We start from the raw sequence: 22,726 nt of genomic DNA on the forward strand, positions 1-22,726 counted from the left end.
TGTGTGTTCATGTATATGTGTTTATAAATCTACTGTCAGATTTCCTGTCTGGCTCTGGAAGAAGAGTCATTAGGACCCGAACTTGGACTCACCTCCTCCTGAGTTCCAGGAGCCAGTTTGTTCCAGGCCTCCAACTGCAGCTCCATCTCCCTCCTGATCTCCTCTGGATCTCTCTCTGCTTTCTGCAAACACAAACACAAACACACATGTCTCAGTCCTGTGACCAGAGAATATTTGAGTAAGACACAGTAATAAGAGCAAATAAGTGATTGATGAGAGCAGGAGGTTTGTCTCTACCTGCATGGTGTCCAGCAGCAGCTCAGGAACTGTGTGAATTGTGGATTCTGTGCGTCTCTCTGCCTGCTCCTCTTCTCTGAGATTTAGTCGGTCCTTCCACTTCTCCTCCTCCTCACCGTCTCCCTGATTCTGCACCTCCATCTCTCCGCTGTCAACACCTGAACAAGAGGCAGAAGTCAGGGGGTGTGCATGTTTCACAAAATCACAACATGGACTTCTGATTTCATTTTTAAATTATATCTATTCTAACTGCAATTCTACACACACTGTCTGCTTAGTGATGTTACTTAGTCCTCAGAGCAGGATGAAAAGGAATGGGTCACCTTTCTGGGAGGCCTTGATAGAGTCCAGCTGCTCAGGCTTCAGCTCCTGGACCTCAGCAGCCTGAAGGTCCTCTTCCTGACTCTCTGTTTCCATGGCGACATCCTCATTGTCTTCATCCTGGTCCTGCTGAGGCCCTACTGCTTTCTGCTGGTCAGCACTGGCAACATCTGGGAACAGCAGGATGCAGCAGAGACCAGACATTTCTTGACTTAAATCCTGCTTTGACGGCTAAACAATGTGACATCAAACTGTTACTGAATACACACTGAGTGTTTGCTGCATATGGAGGTTATTACTGACCATATGTCTGTGTGTCATAGGCTGTCTCTCCCTGTTTGATGTGCTCATAAAGGTCTGACTCCTGCTGGGCGTCGCTCTGCCTGCTGTCGTCAGTACAATCCTTGCTGCTCTCCACTGTACGCAGTCGCTTGTTAACATGTTCATTGTCGTCGCCTGTCGACCGCTCGTTGTCGGCCTGACCAGGTTTTCTTTTGAAGCTCTGGAATGGTACAGAAAGTTTAAATGAAGTGGTAAAATTGATTGGAGAAAAAAGGAAGGAAGGCTTGTAGATGTTCTGAGGCAGGTTGTACCTGAGTCTTGTTCTGATTCTGCATCTGTGAAGCCATTCTTGCTGTCAGCTTCGACTGGTGCCCCTCTGATTGGCTGGCATCAGCGGCTCCGCTCCCATGCTCCTAACAAACCAGAACAATGGAATTATATTGGATTTCATCTTCTTTATGGGGACTCCCCCCCTCCTTCCCTGGACAAGTGAAAAAACTACCATATCCAATACCACATCCAAATCCCATATTCTCTCCCCTAAATCTCTCAGCCACCCAGCCCCCACCCCACCAACATGCTTGAATCAACCATCACCTAAATGTCATCACGCCCCTCCACCTCCTCAGAATCATCCTGAAAACAGCAGAGCTGATCTAACTGATGTGTACCGGGTCTAGGCTAAGAGGTTGATATCATGTTTTGTAATGTTTTCCCCCAAGAAAAGCCGTGGCCTCTTGGAGTTCAGGTTGCCTCCTCAATTCCTGTGTTGACAGGTAACAGAAAAATGGTGCACTTGCTGAGAAACAGGAAGTGCCTAACTAAATCTATTAAATTTAGCTCCCATTCCTTGTCAGCCACAAACTGTCACAAATAAATTGCTGAGCTGGTTTTGACTCTCTTGAAATTAGTTCACACTCAATCAAGCCCTCCAAGCCTTTCTTTCATAAGTGCGACTAGAATGCATAAAAAAGGAGGAGGTGTTAGTATTCTTTTTAATGAGTTACTCAAATGCAAGCAGATGTTTTATGGAAATGTTTACTTCTTTTGAATATGTGGCTCTTCAGGCTTTATTTCTATACATCTACAGGTCACCTAAATACTGTACAGATTTTGACCTTGTTGAGTTACTGTCTCTCATCTGCACTGACTTTGACTGTGTGTTAATTGTTGGTGACTTTAACATCCATGTGGACAAACGTGAGGACAGATGGACTAAAGAACCGTGTCGTGTTTTAATAACTTTGGACAGCATGTGACACAGCCCACACACAACAGAGACATTTTTAAGGTTCTGATATCTGATGTTGCTCTCTCTGATCCTTACTGTGTTTTCTTTAAGAATGATATATCTGTGCACACAAATGTTCAAACTCAGGTTGTCTCAAAGCAATACATCACTGAAAACATTAGTGACCTATTCATTCGGATTTTCTCTCCCACACCTCCCCTCTCCAGGTTCTCTGTCAGTGACCTTGTACATCATTTCAGTTCTAAACTACAAATGTTATTGATGCCATTGTACCCACTAAAGTGACAGTGGTCTCTGGTTAGAAAAAATATCTTTGGAGAAACGCCACGCTGGTCAAAATTGAAGAACTGACAAAGTCAAAGCAGTCCTTCTCCTCAGACACTAGCACCAAAAACAATAACAATGTATGTGCCCTGTTCGCTGCTGTCGACAGGCTAACAAACCCTCCAATTTGATCCAATCAATAACAAAAACCTGCAAGAGATAATGCAGCATTTGAAATCTTCCTCCTGCTGCCTTGATATTTTACCAGCAGGGTTCTTGACTGCATGATTTCAGATCTGCTACAGATTGTCAACATGTCTCTTCTCTTAGGTGTCTTCCCCCAAGCCATGAAGACTGCAGTCATTAAACCACTCCTGAAGAAGAGAACTCTAGACACATCAGTAATAAATAATTACAGGCCCATTTCAAAACTGCCAATTTTAAGTAAAATAATTGAAAAAGCTGTTTTTCAACAGCTGAACAAATATTTAATAATAAATGGCTGTTTTGATGTCTTCCAATCAGGTTTTCGAACACATCACAGCACTGAGACCGCTCTAGTCAAGGTCCTCATTGACATTCATTTAAACACAGTGGCAAAATTTCAGTCTTTGCATTGCTGGATCTCAGTGCTGCGTTTGACAAGGTTGATCACAATATACTACTGGACTGACTGGAAAACTGGGTGGGACTGTCCGGTATAGGGCTGGGACAACGCGTCGACATAGTCGACGTAATCGACGACATAAATTTGGTGATTTGGTGATTTCTATCAACACAACCACTTGAGTGAGTTAAAGAAACGAAGAGTTGGTAGGACAGGTGGGAGGCCAGACACTGTTCCACCTACAACTGCGGTATTTTTTTCCTCATACAAGTTACAAACGACAGTTACAGTTACTACATTACTTTTCTTTGGTCATGTAACGTTAAATTAATCGTTAGATTAGTCGACTAATCGAAAAAATAATTGCTAGATTAATTGTTTGAAAAATAATCGTTTGGGACAGCTCGAGTCCGGTACAGCACTAAATTGGATATTGGATTTATTGGATCAGTGGGATCTAAATGATAAAGACTACCTTGTGTCGATTGGTAATAACACATCTGAGCGGTTGAAAATGACAAGCGAAGTAGCCCAGGGCTCCATTCTAGGGCCTCTATTATTTAACATTTACACGCTTCTTTTAGCTCATATAATGGAAAACAACAAAATATATTACCATTGCAGATGACACACAAATTTATATAACCATATCACCAGTTGACTATAATCCCATACAAAAGCTGAGTAGATGCGTTGGAACAAATCAGTAATTGGATGTGTCAGAGTTTTCTTCAGTTAAACAAAGATAAGACTGAAATAATTGTTTTTGGAGGCAAGTTCAGAGCCGTCCCTGGGCATAGGCAGTAAAGGCAAATGCTAGGGGCGCCGAAAACGGGGTGAGAAAAAACATTTATAATAATGAAAAAATACAAAAATATATATTATTTACCAGTGCCATTACTACTATTATTTCGAAATATTATATAAGCCCACAGCAACATTACGTCATAAGAAAGACTATTTTTTTTATGACTCAAGCTTTATTAAGTTTCAATTTTAAACAAACAAACAAAGGTAGAATTAAAACACACAGCTGCATGTGTTAGATATGAAATATCAGAGTGGGGATACTTAAACAAATAAAGAAAAAATGATAATAATATAAAATTATATTTAAAAGAAAAGAAATATATAAATACATAAGTACAACAAAAAAAAAAGTACAGACCATGACAAGAAAAATTTGTCCATGCACGACATGTTAAGCAGTCTTTCCAGGAGACTACCAAAACGCTGCCACGTGTCCATTGTGAGGTTGAGTTAATCTTCCAGTGAACAGATCCCTGTGTTGCACCCAGACCACCTCCATCCTTATTCCGTGACAGTCCCCAAGAGCAGGCCACAATGATCAGTGTACACACATACCTTTTAGCTACCATATAAAGAGTATAAACTTAAGAACATTCCCCATTTCTCATTATATTTATCGATGTTGTTTATTATACTATAGGATATTCTTTCAAAAGCTGCTACTTTGCCTAGCTCTGTAAGCCAGTCTTGAAACAACAGGCCTTCAGCATCTTTCCACTTTCTCATTATCATCTGTTTGCCAATCATTATACTGTCTGAATCCAATTGGCTAGGGGTTTTACACTGTGGGCCGTGGGCTTAGGGTTGCCTAATATGTAAAGACTGGGGCAAAACTCAAAATCCACTCTTATGACCTCTGTGATATTCTCACGAACCCCTTTCCAAAATGTCTGAATCTTTGGACATGACCATAGGGCACGTGTTAGTGTACCCAGCTCCCCTTCACACCTCCAACAATCTGGTGTTTCCTTTATACCTAGCCTGAATAGCCTACTTGGGTACCAATAGAATCGATGAAGGATTTTGAACTGAATCAATCTTATTTTGATGTCCCTGGAGACTTGTTTAGTGATTCCAATAATTGTATCCCAGTCATTTTCTTCAACTGTTATGTTCAGGTCCCTCTCCCATACGGTTTTCAGAGCTGTGTTGGATGGGTAATGTGAGAAAATTACATAGTCTTCCTTTTTGTTATCAAATGTACTGTAAGGACAGGAGGGGGGAGAGAGACTGTCACACTGCCTGAGGTGTCACAAGAGCCACAGGTGGGGGCACATCCCCACATGGAAAGATACACAAGTTTAGACAAGATAACATTTGCTGTCCCATCTGATACATCAAAGGGTCACTGTCCTGGGAAGACAGGATACACCCAAATATCAAAGAGTCATTATTCTGTAAAGAAGATGTTTTATGACTGTTGTAAATGAAGGTAACCTCCTCTCTGTTTCTGTACTTAAGGGATAACAATTTAGAGTTCGTCAGAGAACGCTTTACGCCTTCTACTCCATGTGCGTGTTTCATTAAATGACATCTGATTCATACGCTGAAGTCTGAAATTCTTCAGACACTTAGCAACTCTCTACCTCACAAAGGAGAATTTCCACTACAGTAACCAGTATGGTTCATGAGCATAGAGTAATAATGGGAAGCCCCATGTCCAATCTCTGCAATCCGCAAAATCTCTTTCATGAGGTCCATGCCCTGGGGTGGTGTGCGTGTAGAGCCAAAAGTAGTAATAAGGAGGTGTCTCAGCTGAAGATATCTCCAGAATTGATTGTTGGCCAGCTTGAATTGTTCAACCAAATTGTCAAATGACTTAAGGACACCATCTTTATAAAGGTCACCCAGAGTATGTATCCCCTTGATCACCCACTCTCATCATCTCGAGGATAAGCTTAGAAAGGGGTTAATTTTAAATATACAAGACACTTTTTTCCATAGTCTCTGAAAATGAGAGACAACAGGGTCGGATCAAGCATTCGGCGGCATTCTTGCCGATAAGAATAGCAATGGAGTTAAGGAAATGCACATTGACTGCTCTATTGTGTACCAAGGTGGCGCTCTTTCTGGAGGTAATGCCCAATGTACCAATTGCCTCAGGTTGAATGCATAATAATAAAACAGTAGATTTGGGAGTCCCAGGCCGCCTTTTGCAATTTACGCAGATGTATTCTTGGTCTTTTACCATTCCAAAAAAACTTGTTACAAAGTGCATCAAATTGTTTTAAGTATTTTACAGGGATATTCAGTGGGAGAGACTGAAGTAGATAATTGACTCTAGCAGAACAGTTCATCTTTATAATGTTTTTTCCTTACTTTTCCCCATAGTGAGAGATAAAGTGGAGACCATCTTTCTAAATCTGCACTAATTTTTTCTAGGAGTGGTTCAAAATTACATTGCACTATTTTGTCTAATTGCCTAGGGCATAATATTCCTAGATACTTAATTCCCTCAGGGGGCCACTGGAATGATCCGGCTTAAAATAATGTTTTTGGGCATTACGTCATCAAGGGGAGAGCCTCTGACTTTGTCCAATTCACTCTATAACCTGAGAAGCTAGAGAAAGATTTTATAATTTTGAGCAATGCAGGAATAGATTTGCCTGGGTCCGTAATGAACATTAAAATATCATCAGCATATAGCATGAGTTTGTGTATGGTCCCCGCAATAGGGTCTTTACGAATTGCTGCGGCTAAAGGTTCCAATGCTAAACAAAACAGTAAAGGGGAGAGAGGTGAGCCTTGTCGGGTCCCACGACCTAACTTGAAATATGAAGAAATGATGTATAATTAAGCACTTATAAAATTCTGCCGTTAGCCCGTCGGGTCCTTGTGATTTACCGGACCGCATCGTTTGAATAACTTCCTTAATTTCTTCGTGTCTTGTTTTTTCTTGTGTGATGAGAACTGAATAACATGTCCCCTTATAAAAGCGTTCAAGGCCTCCCAAACTGTGCCTACTGATGAGACAGAGGCGATATTTGTTTCGATGAACGATTCTATTTGTATTTTCAGCATTGCCTTAAGGGATAGTTCGGGTTTTTTGAAGTGGGGTCATATAAAGTACATATCTGTAGTCGATCTGTTTCCTACCGTGATCACCGATCAGCGCAGCCTCAGTTTGGAGAAGTAGAGAGCCGCTCCAGCCCAGAGGCTCAGCTTTGTACTGCAGTGAACGGGGTTCAGCAAAAAAGCTAAATTAACCACCAAAAACAAGGCTCACCTAAACTTTTTTACATCAGGTCAAGTGTACGTTGTATAGGTGAAAATTCACACCGCTTTACATCGCCGTCAGACTGCGCTTTCTTTTGGCATTAAATTTTCTCAACCGCAGAGCCTCCGTATCCCTACGCACTAGCGTAACTGGGCAACAGCTGATCTGCGAGCGGTGGAATACAGCGCGAGGCCCAGCTGCTGGACGAGATGTTTACTTTCGATAAAAACGAAATTTAACTCTCCGTATCCTTCCGCATTAGCGCTCATGCGTAGGGATACGGGGGTTCTGCGGTTGAGAAAATGTAAAGCCAAAAGAAAGCGCTGTCTGACGTTGATGTAAAGCAGTGTGAATTTTACCTATACAACGTACACTTGAACTGATGTAAAACATTTTAGGTGAGCCTTGTTTTAGGTGGTTAATTTCGCTTTTTTGCTGAACCCCGTTCACTGCAGTACAAAGCTGAGCGTCTGGGCTGGAGCGGCTCTCTACTTCTCCAAACTGAGGCTGCGCTGATCGGTGATTATGGTAGGGAACAGATCGACTATAGATATGTACTTTATATGACCTCACTTCAAAAAAACCGAACTATCCCTTTAAAGGCATCATCTTGCAAGAGGGAGGAGATGAATCTCCATCTTGGGGATTTCGTCACATCATTAATAGGCACCAAATCAAGCGTCACTCTTGCATGGTCCGATATCAGTATGTTGCCAATTGCACATGACATTGTAGATGGGAGTATTTCTTTGGAAATAAAAAAATAATCGATTCTTGTGAATACACCATGCACTGCTGAGAAAAAAGTATAATCCCTCCCAGCAGGATTCAGCAAACGGCACACATCCACAAGACGGGATGAAAGAACATGTATCGACGGCGACGTGACGACGGCGTATGTTAGAATTACTAACAAAATATACGCCTGAAACACACGTCGTCACCAAAGTACGTCGTCTACAAAGTACGTCGTCACACTCAGAATTTTTTAAGATGAAAGATGCAACATGTAAGAATATGCAGACAATAAGTGCTCAAAACAAATAGAGGGCAGCACATCTCTAGTATAACTATTAACAGCTACTGTGGGACAGTGGCTTAAAAGGACACCCCCCTACATATTTGTTTATTTGTTACCTCAATAGCTCATCTGGTAGGAGTTCTTCAACAAATACCCGTTGCAATTTTTACTGGAGCAGCACGAGTTCGAGTCCTGCTGTGTCTCCTTTTTTTTTTTTTTTTCAGTCCGGTATATTTTATTTTATTTTATTTGTGTACCATAAATAACTATATAATATAAAATAATCAGGTGGAAACATGCAATAGACAAAATAAAATAGACCCTATTTTAAATATAATTATATTAATTACTATTAATAAATGTTATAGGCTACATGAGATGCTGATAAAAAACAATAAAAACAATCTTAGATTAATTATGTTAATATGTTGGTGGATGGTTTCAAATAACTACTCTTGCCCTCTACGTGTGCTGAGATTAGCCTACTGTAAAGTTTACATAGGCTATGTATAAACCAAACAGAACCGATTTATGGAGACCAGAACTTAGAAAGTTGGGGGGGGGGGGGCGGGGCATGACGGCGTAGGTGAGGCGACGTACTTATCAACGACGACTTGCACTGGCGACGTCAGCCAGTTCAGACGTTGATGTCACACGAGAGTCTCCAGCGGTAGGGTTACCCTGGCACTATCCACCCGCCATAGCTAGCACAGGCAACTGGCATGCTGGCGGAGTTTGTTGAACGGAGGTTTTCAACCTGCTCATCGTTGTTTCCCGGGTGCTTTGTCTATAGCCATGACCAGTTTTGGGTAGAAAATGCCAACTATAGATGTGACAGACGGATTAATGTATAAGATGCCCTCCCATTATCTTCACCGCGTCACGTGACTCTCCCATAAGAAAGACTATTAAAAAACGGAGAGGCCTTTTGTCTGGTTCCTGGCTCGTTGCACTGTACCTGTCCTCTGTGAGGGGGGCGGGTCAAGAGGCGAGCTGCCTGAATCTGACCGGACCGAGACCCCAAGACCCAGAGAGATTTACTGATACTGTAGCAGAACCACAAGGTCCAAAAGACTGAAATTATCCGGCGCCCAGTGACTTACTTTGGACGATAGCAGCATTGTTTAATAATCAATAAATAGCTGAGTCGACGTGTGTTAATGTTACTCCACTTCAGTTCATCAGGGACATTTGGAAAGTTAACGTTAGGCATGTTCAGGTGTTTTTTACAGGTGTCTTTCCTGCTTGTATATCAGTTAAAATGCTATTAGTTTTTTCATCCCCTTTGTAACAGGGTCATTGTAAGCCTTTGGTTTATTGTGTCACAGTTTATGTTTGTTAGAGTTTACATCAGTGTTAAAGTGCAGTTAAAGTGTATTATGGTTAACACTACTGCAACACTATATATATACACTGCACCTGTACTCTGGTTAGACTGAATTGTATTGCAATGACAAAGTTGAATGAATCTCATCACATTTTCATTATTAGTCTATATTAGTCTTATGTGTAGCACACATCAAGCATCTGTTTTTTAATTAAAATCTAACATGCAGTGGTCACATGTACTTCTCTTCAGATGCACTTTTAATATTAAAATATCAATATTAAAATATGCTGGTGAAATATAAAATATTTCACCAGCAGCCCAGTGACACAGCATCAGGTGCTCCTGTCCTCTACCTCAGCACAGCAGAGTGACACAGCATCAGGTGCTCCTGTCCTCTACCTCAGCACAGCAGAGAGACACAGCATCAGGTGCTCCTGTCCTCTACCTCAGCACAGCAGAGAGACACAGCATCAGGTGCTCCTGTCCTCTACCTCAGCACAGCAGAGTGACACAGCATCAGGTGCTCCTGTCCCTCTACCTCAGCACAGCAGAGAGACACAGCATCAGGTGCTCCTGTCCTCTACCTCAGCACAGCAGAGAGACACAGCATCAGGTGCTCCTGTCCTCTACCTCAGCACAGCAGAGAGACACAGCATCAGGTGCTCCTGTCCTCTACCTCAGCACAGCAGAGTGACACAGCATCAGGTGCTCCTGTCCTCTACCTCAGCACAGCAGAGAGACACAGCATCAGGTGCTCCTGTCCTCTACCTCAGCACAGCAGAGTGACACAGCATCAGGTGCTCCTGTCCTCTACCTCAGCACAGCAGAGTGACACAGCATCAGGTGCTCCTGTCCTCTACCTCAGCACAGCAGAGAGACACAGCATCAGGTGCTCCTGTCCTCTACCTCAGCACAGCAGAGTGACACAGCATCAGGTGCTCCTGTCCTCTACCTCAGCACAGCACAGTGACACAGCATCAGGTGCTCCTGTCCTCTACCTCAGCACAGCAGAGAGACACAGCATCAGGTGCTCCTGTCCTCTACCTCAGCACAGCAGAGAGACACAGCATCAGGTGCTCCTGTCCTCTACCTCAGCACAGCAGAGTAACACAGCATCAGGTGCTCCTGTCCTCTACCTCAGCACAGCAGAGAGACACAGCATCAGGTGCTCCTGTCCTCTACCTCAGCACAGCAGAGTGACACAGCATCAGGTGCTCCTGTCCTCTACCTCAGCACAGCAGAGTGACACAGCATCAGGTGCTCCTGTCCTCTACCTCAGCACAGCAGAGAGACACAGCATCAGGTGCTCCTGTCCTCTACCTCAGCACAGCAGAGAGACACAGCATCAGGTGCTCCTGTCCTCTACCTCAGCACAGCAGAGAGACACAGCATCAGGTGCTCCTGTCCTCTACCTCAGCACAGCAGAGAGACACAGCATCAGGTGCTCCTGTCCTCTACCTCAGCACAGCAGAGAGACACAGCATCAGGTGCTCCTGTCCTCTACCTCAGCACAGCAGAGTAGACACAGCATCAGGTGCTCCTGTCCTCTACCTCAGCACAGCAGAGTGACACAGCATCAGGTGCTCCTGTCCTCTACCTCAGCACAGCAGAGTAGACACAGCATCAGGTGCTCCTGTCCTCTACCTCAGCACAGCAGAGGACACAGCATCAGGTGCTCCTGTCCTCTACCTCAGCACAGCAGAGTGACACAGCATCAGGTGCTCCTGTCCTCTACCTCAGCACAGCAGAGTGACACAGCATCAGGTGCTCCTGTCCTCTACCTCAGCACAGCAGAGTGACACAGCATCAGGTGCTCCTGTCCTCTACCTCAGCACAGCAGAGTGACACAGCATCAGGTGCTCCTGTCCTCTACCTCAGCACAGCAGAGTGACACAGCATCAGGTGCTCCTGTCCTCTACCTCAGCACAGCAGAGAGACACAGCATCAGGTGCTCCTGTCCTCTACCTCAGCACAGCAGAGAGACACAGCATCAGGTGCTCCTGTCCTCTACCTCAGCACAGCAGAGAGACACAGCATCAGGTGCTCCTGTCCTCTACCTCAGCACAGCAGAGTGACACAGCATCAGGTGCTCCTGTCCTCTACCTCAGCACAGCAGAGTGACACAGCATCAGGTGCTCCTGTCCTCTACCTCAGCACAGCAGAGTGACACAGCATCAGGTGCTCCTGTCCTCTACCTCAGCACAGCAGAGTGACACAGCATCAGGTGCTCCTGTCCTCTACCTCAGCACAGCAGAGAGACACAGCATCAGGTGCTCCTGTCCTCTACCTCAGCACAGCAGAGAGACACAGCATCAGGTGCTCCTGTCCTCTACCTCAGCACAGCAGAGTGACACAGCATCAGGTGCTCCTGTCCTCTACCTCAGCACAGCAGAGTGACACAGCATCAGGTGCTCCTGTCCTCTACCTCAGCACAGCAGAGTGACACAGCATCAGGTGCTCCTGTCCTCTACCTCAGCACAGCAGAGAGACACAGCATCAGGTGCTCCTGTCCTCTACCTCAGCACAGCAGAGTGACACAGCATCAGGTGCTCCTGTCCTCTACCTCAGCACAGCAGAGTGACACAGCATCAGGTGCTCCTGTCCTCTACCTCAGCACAGCAGAGAGACACAGCATCAGGTGCTCCTGTCCTCTACCTCAGCACAGCAGAGAGACACAGCATCAGGTGCTCCTGTCCTCTACCTCAGCACAGCAGAGAGACACAGCATCAGGTGCTCCTGTCCTCTACCTCAGCACAGCAGAGAGACACAGCATCAGGTGCTCCTGTCCTCTACCTCAGCACAGCAGAGAGACACAGCATCAGGTGCTCCTGTCCTCTACCTCAGCACAGCAGAGAGACACAGCATCAGGTGCTCCTGTCCTCTACCTCAGCACAGCAGAGAGACACAGCATCAGGTGCTCCTGTCCTCTACCTCAGCACAGCAGAGATGACACAGCATCAGGTGCTCCTGTCCTCTACCTCAGCACAGCAGAGAGACACAGCATCAGGTGCTCCTGTCCTCTACCTCAGCACAGCAGAGAGACACAGCATCAGGTGCTCCTGTCCTCTACCTCAGCACAGCAGAGAGACACAGCATCAGGTGCTCCTGTCCTCTACCTCAGCACAGCAGAGAGACAACAGCATCAGGTGCTCCTGTCCTCTACCTCAGCACAGCAGAGGACACAGCATCAGGTGCTCCTGTCCTCTACCTCAGCACAGCAGAGAGACACAGCATCAGGTGCTCCCTGTCCCTCTACCTCAGCACAGCAGAGTGACACAGCATCAGGTGCTCCTGTCCTCTACCTCAGCACAGCAGAGTGACACCGCATCAGGTGCTCCTGTCCTCTACCTCAGCACAGCAGAGAGACACAGCATCAGGTGCTCCTGTCCTCTACCTCAGCACAGCGTAGAGGACACAGCATCAGGTGCTCCTGTCCTCTACCTCAGCACAGCAGAGAGACACAGCATCAGGTGCTCCTGTCCTCTACCTCAGCACAGCAGAGAGACACAGCATCAGGTGCTCCTGTCCTCTACCTCAGCACAGCAGAGTGACACAGCATCAGGTGCTCCTGTCCTCTACCTCAGCACAGCAGAGTAGACACAGCATCAGGTGCTCCTGTCCTCTACCTCAGCACAGCAGAGAGACACAGCATCAGGTGCTCCTGTCCTCTACCTCAGCACAGCAGAGAGACACAGCATCAGGTGCTCCTGTCCTCTACCTCAGCACAGCCAGTGAGACACAGCATCAGGTGCTCCTGTCCTCTACCTCAGCACAGCAGAGACACAGCATCAGGTGCTCCTGTCCTCTACCTCAGCACAGCAGAGAGACACAGCATCAGGTGCTCCTGTCCTCTACCTCAGCACAGCAGAGAGACACAGCATCAGGTGCTCCTGTCCTCTACCTCAGCACAGCACAGTGACACAGCATCAGGTGCTCCTGTCCTCTACCTCAGCACAGCACAGTGACACAGCATCAGGTGCTCCTGTCCTCTACCTCAGCACAGCAGAGAGACACAGCATCAGGTGCTCCTGTCCTCTACCTCAGCACAGCAGAGAGACACAGCATCAGGTGCTCCTGTCCTCTACCTCAGCACAGCAGAGAGACACAGCATCAGGTGCTCCTGTCCTCTACCTCAGCACAGCAGAGTGACACAGCATCAGGTGCTCCTGTCCTCTACCTCAGCACAGCAGAGAGACACAGCATCAGGTGCTCCTGTCCTCTACCTCAGCACAGCAGAGAGACACAGCATCAGGTGCTCCTGTCCTCTACCTCAGCACAGCAGAGAGACACAGCATCAGGTGCTCCTGTCCTCTACCTCAGCACAGCAGAGAGACACAGCATCAGGTGCTCCTGTCCTCTACCTCAGCACAGCAGAGAGACACAGCATCAGGTGCTCCTGTCCTCTACCTCAGCACAGCAGAGTGACACAGCATCAGGTGCTCCTGTCCTCTACCTCAGCACAGCAGAGTGACACAGCATCAGGTGCTCCTGTCCTCTACCTCAGCACAGCACAGTGACACAGCATCAGGTGCTCCTGTCCTCTACCTCAGCACAGCAGAGAGACACAGCATCAGGTGCTCCTGTCCTCTACCTCAGCACAGCAGAGAGACACAGCATCAGGTGCTCCTGTCCTCTACCTCAGCACAGCAGAGAGACACAGCATCAGGTGCTCCTGTCCTCTACCTCAGCACAGCAGAGTGACACAGCATCAGGTGCTCCTGTCCCTCTACCTCAGCACAGCAGAGTGACACAGCATCAGGTGCTCCTGTCCTCTACCTCAGCACAGCAGAGAGACACAGCATCAGGTGCTCCTGTCCTCTACCTCAGCACAGCAGAGAGACACAGCATCAGGTGCTCCTGTCCTCTACCTCAGCACAGCAGAGTGACACAGCATCAGGTGCTCCTGTCCCTCTACCTCAGCACAGCAGAGAGACACAGCATCAGGTGCTCCTGTCCTCTACCTCAGCACAGCAGAGTGACACAGCATCAGGTGCTCCTGTCCCTCTACCTCAGCACAGCAGAGTAACACAGCATCAGGTGCTCCTGTCCCTCTACCTCAGCACAGCAGAGTGACACAGCATCACGACTAAAGGCACCAACAGACCTGCTGACTGGACATCAGTTCAAATAAAAAAGCAGTTACACATTTCCCAAAAACAAAGATGGGAGAGTGTCAACATGGCTTTTGTAACAGAGTCTTAGTCAGTGGGGAAAAAATCAAAAGATGGCTGATGTACTCAAACAGAATTGATAGCTTGCACTGCTTCTGCTGCTAAATGTTTCCTCCAAAAGAATACAGACTTAATAAGGAAGGACTAAAGGACTGGAACAATGTAAGCCACTTTCTGAAGGTTCACGAGGATAGCCAGGAGCACAATACCCACATGGCAACATGGAAGGAGTTGGAGGTCGTTTTACAAAGCGGCTGACAATAGATAAGAGAGAGATGGCACTCTGAGGCTGAGAGATAATATGTTTGTGTAATGCCTTATTTATATTGTAGTTTTATTATTTGTTTCTTTCTTCAGTTTTTATTTGGCGTGATATTTTTGACTTGAAAGAAATAAAATCTTGCACTTTCTGTGTGAGTGTATGAAAATTTATTGTGAAATTGACTGCGATGCAAGGGGGCACCGGCTAAGATCTTGCCTAGGGCACCAAATTACTCAGGGCCGGCACTGGGCAAGTTAGAACGACTAATAGTCTCTGCTCAGCTACAGTCTGTAATGTTGGAAACTACAGACCAAGCCAGAAACCTCGATGTAATTATGGACTCAGACATGAATTTCAGCAGCCACATTAAGACAGTTACAAAGTCAGCCTACTATCACCTCAAGAACATGTCCAGGATAAGAGGACTTATGTCTCAGCAGGATTTGGAAAAACTTGTCCATGCATTTATCTTCAGCAGACTCGACTACTGTAATGTTGTCCTTACAGGACTCCCTAAAAACTCCATCAGACTGTTGCAGCTGATTCAGAACGCTGCTGCTCGAGTAGAAGCAGCAACAAGAATAAAAAAACGAGATCACATCACTCTGGTTCTCAGATATTTACACTGGCTTCCTGTCTGTCAAAGAACAGATTGCAATATCCTGCTGTTGGTTTATAAAGCACTGAATGGTTTTGGGCCAAAATACATTTCTGATCTGCTGGTATGTTAAGAACCATCCAAACCTCCGAGATCTTCAGGTACAGGTCTGCTTTCAGTCCCTAGAGTGCTCCAACTTTTGCCTCTTTTAAATCAAGACTGAAGACCTTTCTGGCTTTCTGGGTCATCAGTAACAGGTGATAGTATGATGATTTGGTATAAAAGGTGCTTTCTTCTTCGTACAAAAGTACTGGGTTTAACTGATGAGTCGAGTACCTCTTTAGCTTGGTCTCTCTCTGACGCCTCCCCTGCCAGCTCCACAGCTGTATCACTCTGAACATTCTGCTCTCCAGTCTGACCGTCTGTGTTGTGCTCCTTCCTCTCAGCAGACTCTGGCTGCTCCTCATCTTCACCAGCTCCTTCGTCCTCCTCCTGTAAGCATTACAAGTCCAAATAGTGACACAATAAAACTTTGTGTGCAAACAGCTCCTGTGTTGAAAAAAGGTATAGTAGTTTGTTGGCCTACACACCTTTGGTTGTTCTCCTTTGTCATTTGGAATAGCCAGATCTTCGTCCTTTCCTGCCTCCTGTCCTCTTTCCGCTTTTTCCTCCTCCTCCTCATCCTTCACAGAAGATTCCTCGTCTGCTTCTGCGTTCTCTCCTCCCTCACCGTCATTATCTTCCGTCTTGGGCTCCTGAACATTCTCCTCTCCTGGTTGGTCTGTCTGTTCCTGCTCCATCTCCTCTGCTCCCTTCTCCTCGTCAACTTCATCTTCATCTTTCTGTCCGTCCTCCCTCTCATCCATGGCTGTGGCTTTCTCGTCAATGTCGCATGGATTCTCCTCTGAGGAGGGGAAAATGTCAGGGGAAGGGGAAGTGAGCACAGAGCTCATTTGAATGCCAAAACAAATTGGCCCTCACAACATTTTTACAACAATGAAGAATTTATGTTCATGAACTTAAAACAGGGGATGAGAGAAGTTCATAACTTTGAATATTCCAGAACATTAACAGCAGGTCTCACCATCCCCCTCACCCTCGCCGTCATCTCCATCCTCATCATCCTGGTCCAGATTGAGATCCTCAGGCAGATCCATGGCCTCAGGCTCAGGTTGCTTGTCCTGCTGACCGTGGTAGGGGTCCACTTCATTCTCATCAAACTCCCTCTGGAGAACAGCAGGAACACAGATCAGAAAAAGGAAGTCCATACAATTGAAGGGAAATTAGTGACATGTTAGAAATATGCATCAGTATGCCTGGATGAAATTTGAAAGGAGAAAAGTTAAAAGTGAAGGGAAGGTTAATAAATAATGGTTAATGCAGTTCAGTGACTGTGTGCTGGAATGGCGATCTGTGATTTTCTTCACTTCTTTTAAAAAAAGATCACCTCATCTCCTTGTTCATTGACTTTCTCTTTCTCCTCGTCATTGATCTGTTCATCTTTGTCCTGGTTTTTCTTGTCCTTGTTGGGGTCTGCAGCATCCAAATTGTCATCCTTAGCCACCAGCTCTGACTCACCCTGAGAGAATCCAGTGTTGACAGAAAGTAAGGACACAACAAAGGCGACATCTGAGTGGTTCAAATAAGATTCACTGAGAAATCAGATAGATAGATATGTTTCTCAATGCATGGAAACAGCTGATCTTTATATTCTATTTTTTCAAATGTGTTTTGTTTAGCAGCCCTGTGGTCACTCTGTGGTCCGTACCTGGTCCATGCCCTGGCCTGACTCTTCCTCCTTGTCACTTCCTTCCTCCTCCGCATCATCTTCATCATCCCCCCACATTCTCTCATCCAGGGTGTCCGTCTGTCCATCACCCAGGTCACCCATCTTTTTATCCAGCTCCTCCTCATCCTCTTTAGACGAGTCATCATCGTCACCTGCAACCCATTCAAAGAATCCACTGAAATTAACATATCACATACTTGCACTAAATCATATTATAGTTATATTTCTCTTTGTCTTCTTATACTAAAAAAAGCTACCTTCCTTGGTTAACTGACCTTAAAGCAGAACTTCGGTCGATTTCAACATGCAGCTTTATCGCTCAAGCTACCCTTGACTAGCCAGTACTGAAAAGGCGAACACTTTTGGTCCACCTGTAACAGGGCTCCTTGAACAGAGAGTTAGCATTGACAGCTAACAGCATGGGGTCAGAACTTTACACTTTACACTCACCCCAAAAGGTATGCAGCATGAGCAGACACCTAAGAACACAGCACTGTAGCGTTTATGACTCACAGTGAATAAAAAAGTGGTTAAAACAGTGTGTTTGTGCAAGCAGCTACATAACGTTTGTTGACATCCATGTCGTAGACCAAACTAGTCGATCCGTCGAGCGTGCGCTTACTCCCTCACTGGCAGCAACGGACACTTGAATTTTGCAGACAGAAACGTATTCCAGCATTTTCGTTTTTCTGTTCATGACGTACATGTTCATGGTACAGCCTGCCATGAGCCATTAGCCTTACAATAGCCTGTTATGAGTCTATTTGCTCTGCACCGAGAGCTAGCTTGTCTGCTCATGCTAATGACGACTATCGACCAGTGGCCCTCACATCTTACGTCATGAAGGTGCTGGAGAGACTGGTTTTGGCCAACCTGAGGCCGCAGGTAAGAGCCCTGCTAGACCCTCTGCAATTTGCTTACCAGCCCCACTTGGGAGTTGATGACGCTGTCATCTACCTGCTGCAACGAGCCCATTCGCACCTGGATGGTGGAGGAGGCACTGTGAGAATCACATTCTTTGATTTCTCTAGTGCTTTTAACACCATTCAGCCACTGCTACTGGGGGAGAAGCTGCGGGTGATGGGTGTAGACGACACAATAATCTCCTGGATTACTGACTACCTGACAGGCAGGCCACAGTTCGTCAGTATGGGCAGTGTTCTGTCTGATGCAGTGGTTAGTGATACAAGAGCTCCACAGGGGACTGTACTGTCTCCTTTCCTGTTCACCTTATACACCACTGACTTTCAGTACAACACCGGGTCGTGTCACCTGCAGAAGTTTTCTGACGACTCGGCTGTTGTTGGGTGTATAAGTGAGGGACAGGAGGAGGAGTACAGGGCACTGGTAGACAACTTTGTGGAGTGGACTGGACAGAATCACCTGCGGCTGAACATCAGCAAGACCAGAGAGATGGTGATAGATTTCAGGAAGAAGAGGAAGACAGCTTTCCAACCACTGTGCATTCTGGGAAAGGATGTGGAGGTGGTCGAGGATTACAAGTACCTGGGTGTTGCCATCAACCACAGACTGGACTGGAGATCTAACACTAAAGCTGTTTACAAGAAGGGGATGAGCAGACTTTACTTTCTGAGGAAGCTGAGATCCTTCAACGTGTGCAGCAAGATGTTGGAGATCTTTTATCAGTCTGTGGTGGCCAGTGTACTTTTCTTTGCTGTGGTTTGTTGGGGAAGCAGCATCGGAGCCAGCGACACCAACAGACTCAACAAACTGATCAGGAAGGCTGGCTCTGTGATTGGCTGCAAACAGGACACTCTGGAGGCTGTGGTGGAGAGGAGGACACTGAACAAACTGCTATCCATCATGGATAATCCTCTCCACCCTCTCCAACTCACACTGGTCAGACAGCGGAGCACCTTCTCCGGAAGACTGCTTCAGCTTCGCTGTCGTAGCAACAGATACAGGAAATCTTTCCTGCCACAATCCATCACTTTATATAACAACTCTCTCACCTCTGCCTGACAGAGAACTCTGGTCTCTCTACTGTTTTGTTGTATATATTATTATTGTTATAGTATATTTTGCATATTTTGTTTTGTTGTATATATTATTATTGTTTACTGTTTATAGCACACTGTGCACTGTATATATACACTATGTATATATTGGATTCTATTTATGTATGAAATGTTTTATTTGCGGACCCACTACTGCTGTAACAAAATAATTTCCCAGTCTGGGATCATTAAAGTAATTCTATCTATCTATCTATCTATCTATCTATCTATCTATCTATCTATCTATCTATCTATCTATCTATCTATCTATCTATCTATCTATCTATCTAATGGTTCTTACAGAGAGCAGAGCAGAGAGTCCGTGATGATCGAAGCAGCGCCAGTTACTGAAAATGGTACGAGTTTGTGCAATGCCCAATTGTGGCAATAGAATGAAGAAATATAAGAATATAAGCTTCCACCGTTTGCCTCTCTACGACCCCAAAACATCACTGTTGTGGCTGGTCGTCCTTCAAATAGACATGCAAACTCCGTTTGAACTCTGTGCGGGTGACACACTGTGCGCCATCCTGGGACAGAGTAGGCTGTATGATATCCCACTCCTTACAGCATAGGCTTTCCTCTTCTGTGTCCATTTGGACACAACATCCACAAGAGCACCACCAGGTCGCTGTCCGCCGCCGATGTCCTTGGCCGTGAAGCCGCCTTTGCCTGTTCCGCTCTCTGCGCCTCTCTCTCTCCGCTCTCTCGTTCTCTAGTGCTAGTAACTCCTCATCTGTATACTCCGGTACGAACAAATATGGACTACCGTCGAATTCAAAAGGTTCGTCGTCGATGTCTTCCACTTCGACATCAGACAAGCTTTCCATCGTGACTATTTCGGAAACAGCTTCGATCATCACGGACTCTCTGCTCTGCTCTCTGTAAGAACCATTAGCATGAGCAGACAAGCTAGCTCTCGGTGCAGAGCGAATAGACTCATAACAGGCTATTGTAAGGCTAATAGCTCATGGCAGGCTGTAACATGAACAGAAAAACGAAAATGCTGGAATACGTTTCTGTCAGCAAAATTTAAGTTTCCATCGCTGCCAGTGAGGGAGTAAGCGCACGCTCGATGGATTGACCAGTTTGGTCTACGACATGGATGTCAACAAACGGTATGTCGCTGCTTGCACAAACACACTGTTTTAACCACTTTTTTATTCATTGTGAGTCATAAACGCTACAGTGCTGTGTTCTTCGGTGTCTGCTCATGCTGCATACCTTTTGGGGTGAGATTTGGAGCATGTTAAGATGCTTAAAACACAGTGTAAAGTTCTGACCCCATGCTGTTAGCTGTCAATGCTAACTCTCCGTTCAAGGAGCCCTGTTACGGGTGGACCAAAAGTGTTCGCGTTTTCGGTACTGGCTAGTCAAGCTAGTAAAGCTGCATGTTGAAATCGACCGAAGTTCTCCTTTAAGCATTTATGCTCCAATTGTATGATTTTGTCTTTTCAACACAGTTGTAATTTTTTTCTGCAGAGTGTCTCAAAACAAAGCGCATTTTGCATGGGGAGAGTTGCTGCTCTGCTGATCAGAGCCGGCTAGCCACCCCTGCCCATAGCAATTGGCAGCCTACGCCAGAAATTGTGACCGGGAGTTAAATACAAACTTAGAAATGAGTGAAGCCTGAAAAATGAGCAGGCTGCATACAGCAAGCTCACGAGGCTACAGACTGTTCAGGTTACCTGGTTCATTCTCATCCCCATCATGCATTTGACCATCAAAGTCCTCTGACATCTCAATAGCGTCATCTTCTGCCTTGATTTTTTCTTTATCCTCCTGTTCTTCCTTTTCTTGGCCCTCTTGGAAAGTGTCCTCCACCTGGATGAATACAAAGGAAGCTTTATGAGAAATGCTGGTCAAATGATCCACCTCAAAGGCTCCTTATACTGTTTCAGGTCATCACTGGTTAAAGATTCATTTTAATACTGTCAACATTACTTTTGGCTGTATTTATTTTAGCATAGTCAATACATGTCGTAGTTAGACATGCCGGATATTGTTATTTGGAATTATGATATTCTTACACACATACACTCAGTTGGCACCTCAGCTGTAATTTAAATGTTGTAATGGAGTTTTTGTGGAAATTTTATTTCTATTTGGAAAAAAAAAAAAAAAAAAAATCATACACAAATACATGAACAAGACTGTTAAAATGAAAACTAAGTCAATAATTAGATGAATCAAAAGTGTATGACAGACAAATAAAGTCTGACCTTATTGGCCTCACGTACTCCATCCATTTAGACAAGATCTTGTAAAATGTTTCTTTTTGCACTCTGAGGGAAAATTTCAAATTTTCCATGATGTAAATCTCGTGTATGATGTCCATCCATTCCTCGATGAAGGGTGGATCTACATTTTCTCATGATAGATTTTTTTTCCACTGTAAACAGCATATTTTCTCCCAACTCTCAGCAGAAATCAGTACATTTCCCTCTTCCTCCCTCTTCTTCTTTATGGATTCCTTGCATTCTTGTTTCGATTGTTGGATTCCAATACAATCTGGATATGATATTGTTGCATGTTCCGGATTTGAGAAATGATAGAAATACCTGCAGAAACTAGAGATGCACCGATCAGGATTTTTGGGGCCGATCACCAATCACCAAAAGCAGTATCTGCCGATCCCGATATTGCCGATCACAGATCACAGCGTCAAATCCATAAATTCTTCTATATTGTTGTCTTGTGTAACTTTCGTATATTTAGTTAATGATTCTTCTTACACAACATTGACATTGTATTATTAAGTATAAAAATTAGGAGATGAGAAAGTATCATGAATTGACCACCGTTTTATTGCAGGCTGAGGCAATGTGCAATATTTCATACTCTAGAGACTCTTAGAGACAACTTGGACTCAGCTTACATAGAGTAACTGTAGATTACTAGTGGGAATGCAGTCAGGGTGGGAATTTTGTCATTTTAGGGGCAAGTCCATTTGGCCTTTACTTCACATGGATTATGTATTAAAACATTTTTTTAATACCAAAATCAAGTTAATTTTACATTAGAAATCAGTTTTTGTTAAGTAGGGTTAGGGTTAGGTGATTTTTGTGACACCACACTGAATATTAGTGTTATTGAATATTTCTCCAAATAGAAATTCCCCAAAATTATGGCAAAGCACATTTTTTCCAAACAAAAAATTGTAGAATAACCAGCAGAAGACCACTGATGTGTGGAGTATTTTTTTGTAGTTTCTCTTTTTGGTGTTGCACTTTGTAGACGGTCCCTGCGCCCTCGTCTCACGCCAGTGCGTTTACATGACACTCAAGAAAACCGAATTACTGGGTTAGTCTGACTATGAACGGATTTTTAAGATGCATGTATACACCTTAGTCTGACTAAAATTGGACCGGATCGGATTTCTCATAGTCGAATCAAAACACCTAGATTATTCGATTGATAGTCGCATTACTCCTGCATGTATACGTTCTATCAGATCGGATCGGATTTTGCGTTGTCCGCAGTCGCG

At 45.1% G+C, this 22,726-nt stretch overlaps 1 protein-coding gene across 1 annotated transcript in view; it reads right to left on the bottom strand.

Moving 5' to 3' along the window:
* The window catches only part of mdn1 (midasin AAA ATPase 1), a 91,947-nt gene that overhangs the window by 5,152 nt on the left and 64,069 nt on the right, over nucleotides 1–22,726 (bottom strand). Inside the window, exons 84-94 of the mRNA XM_030404990.1 lie at nucleotides 20,928–21,063; nucleotides 17,201–17,373; nucleotides 16,880–17,011; nucleotides 16,517–16,658; nucleotides 16,023–16,336; nucleotides 15,769–15,924; nucleotides 1,212–1,313; nucleotides 922–1,120; nucleotides 621–788; nucleotides 298–455; nucleotides 93–182 (exon numbers count right to left, since the gene is read on the bottom strand). Of these exons, the coding sequence (XP_030260850.1) occupies nucleotides 93–182; nucleotides 298–455; nucleotides 621–788; nucleotides 922–1,120; nucleotides 1,212–1,313; nucleotides 15,769–15,924; nucleotides 16,023–16,336; nucleotides 16,517–16,658; nucleotides 16,880–17,011; nucleotides 17,201–17,373; nucleotides 20,928–21,063 (1,770 nt within the window). The remainder of the gene's footprint in view (nucleotides 1–92; nucleotides 183–297; nucleotides 456–620; nucleotides 789–921; nucleotides 1,121–1,211; nucleotides 1,314–15,768; nucleotides 15,925–16,022; nucleotides 16,337–16,516; nucleotides 16,659–16,879; nucleotides 17,012–17,200; nucleotides 17,374–20,927; nucleotides 21,064–22,726) is intronic.

Source organism: Sparus aurata, chromosome 22 (assembly GCF_900880675.1).
Source record: "Sparus aurata chromosome 22, fSpaAur1.1, whole genome shotgun sequence".
NCBI classification, from domain to species: Eukaryota; Metazoa; Chordata; class Actinopteri; order Spariformes; family Sparidae; genus Sparus; species Sparus aurata.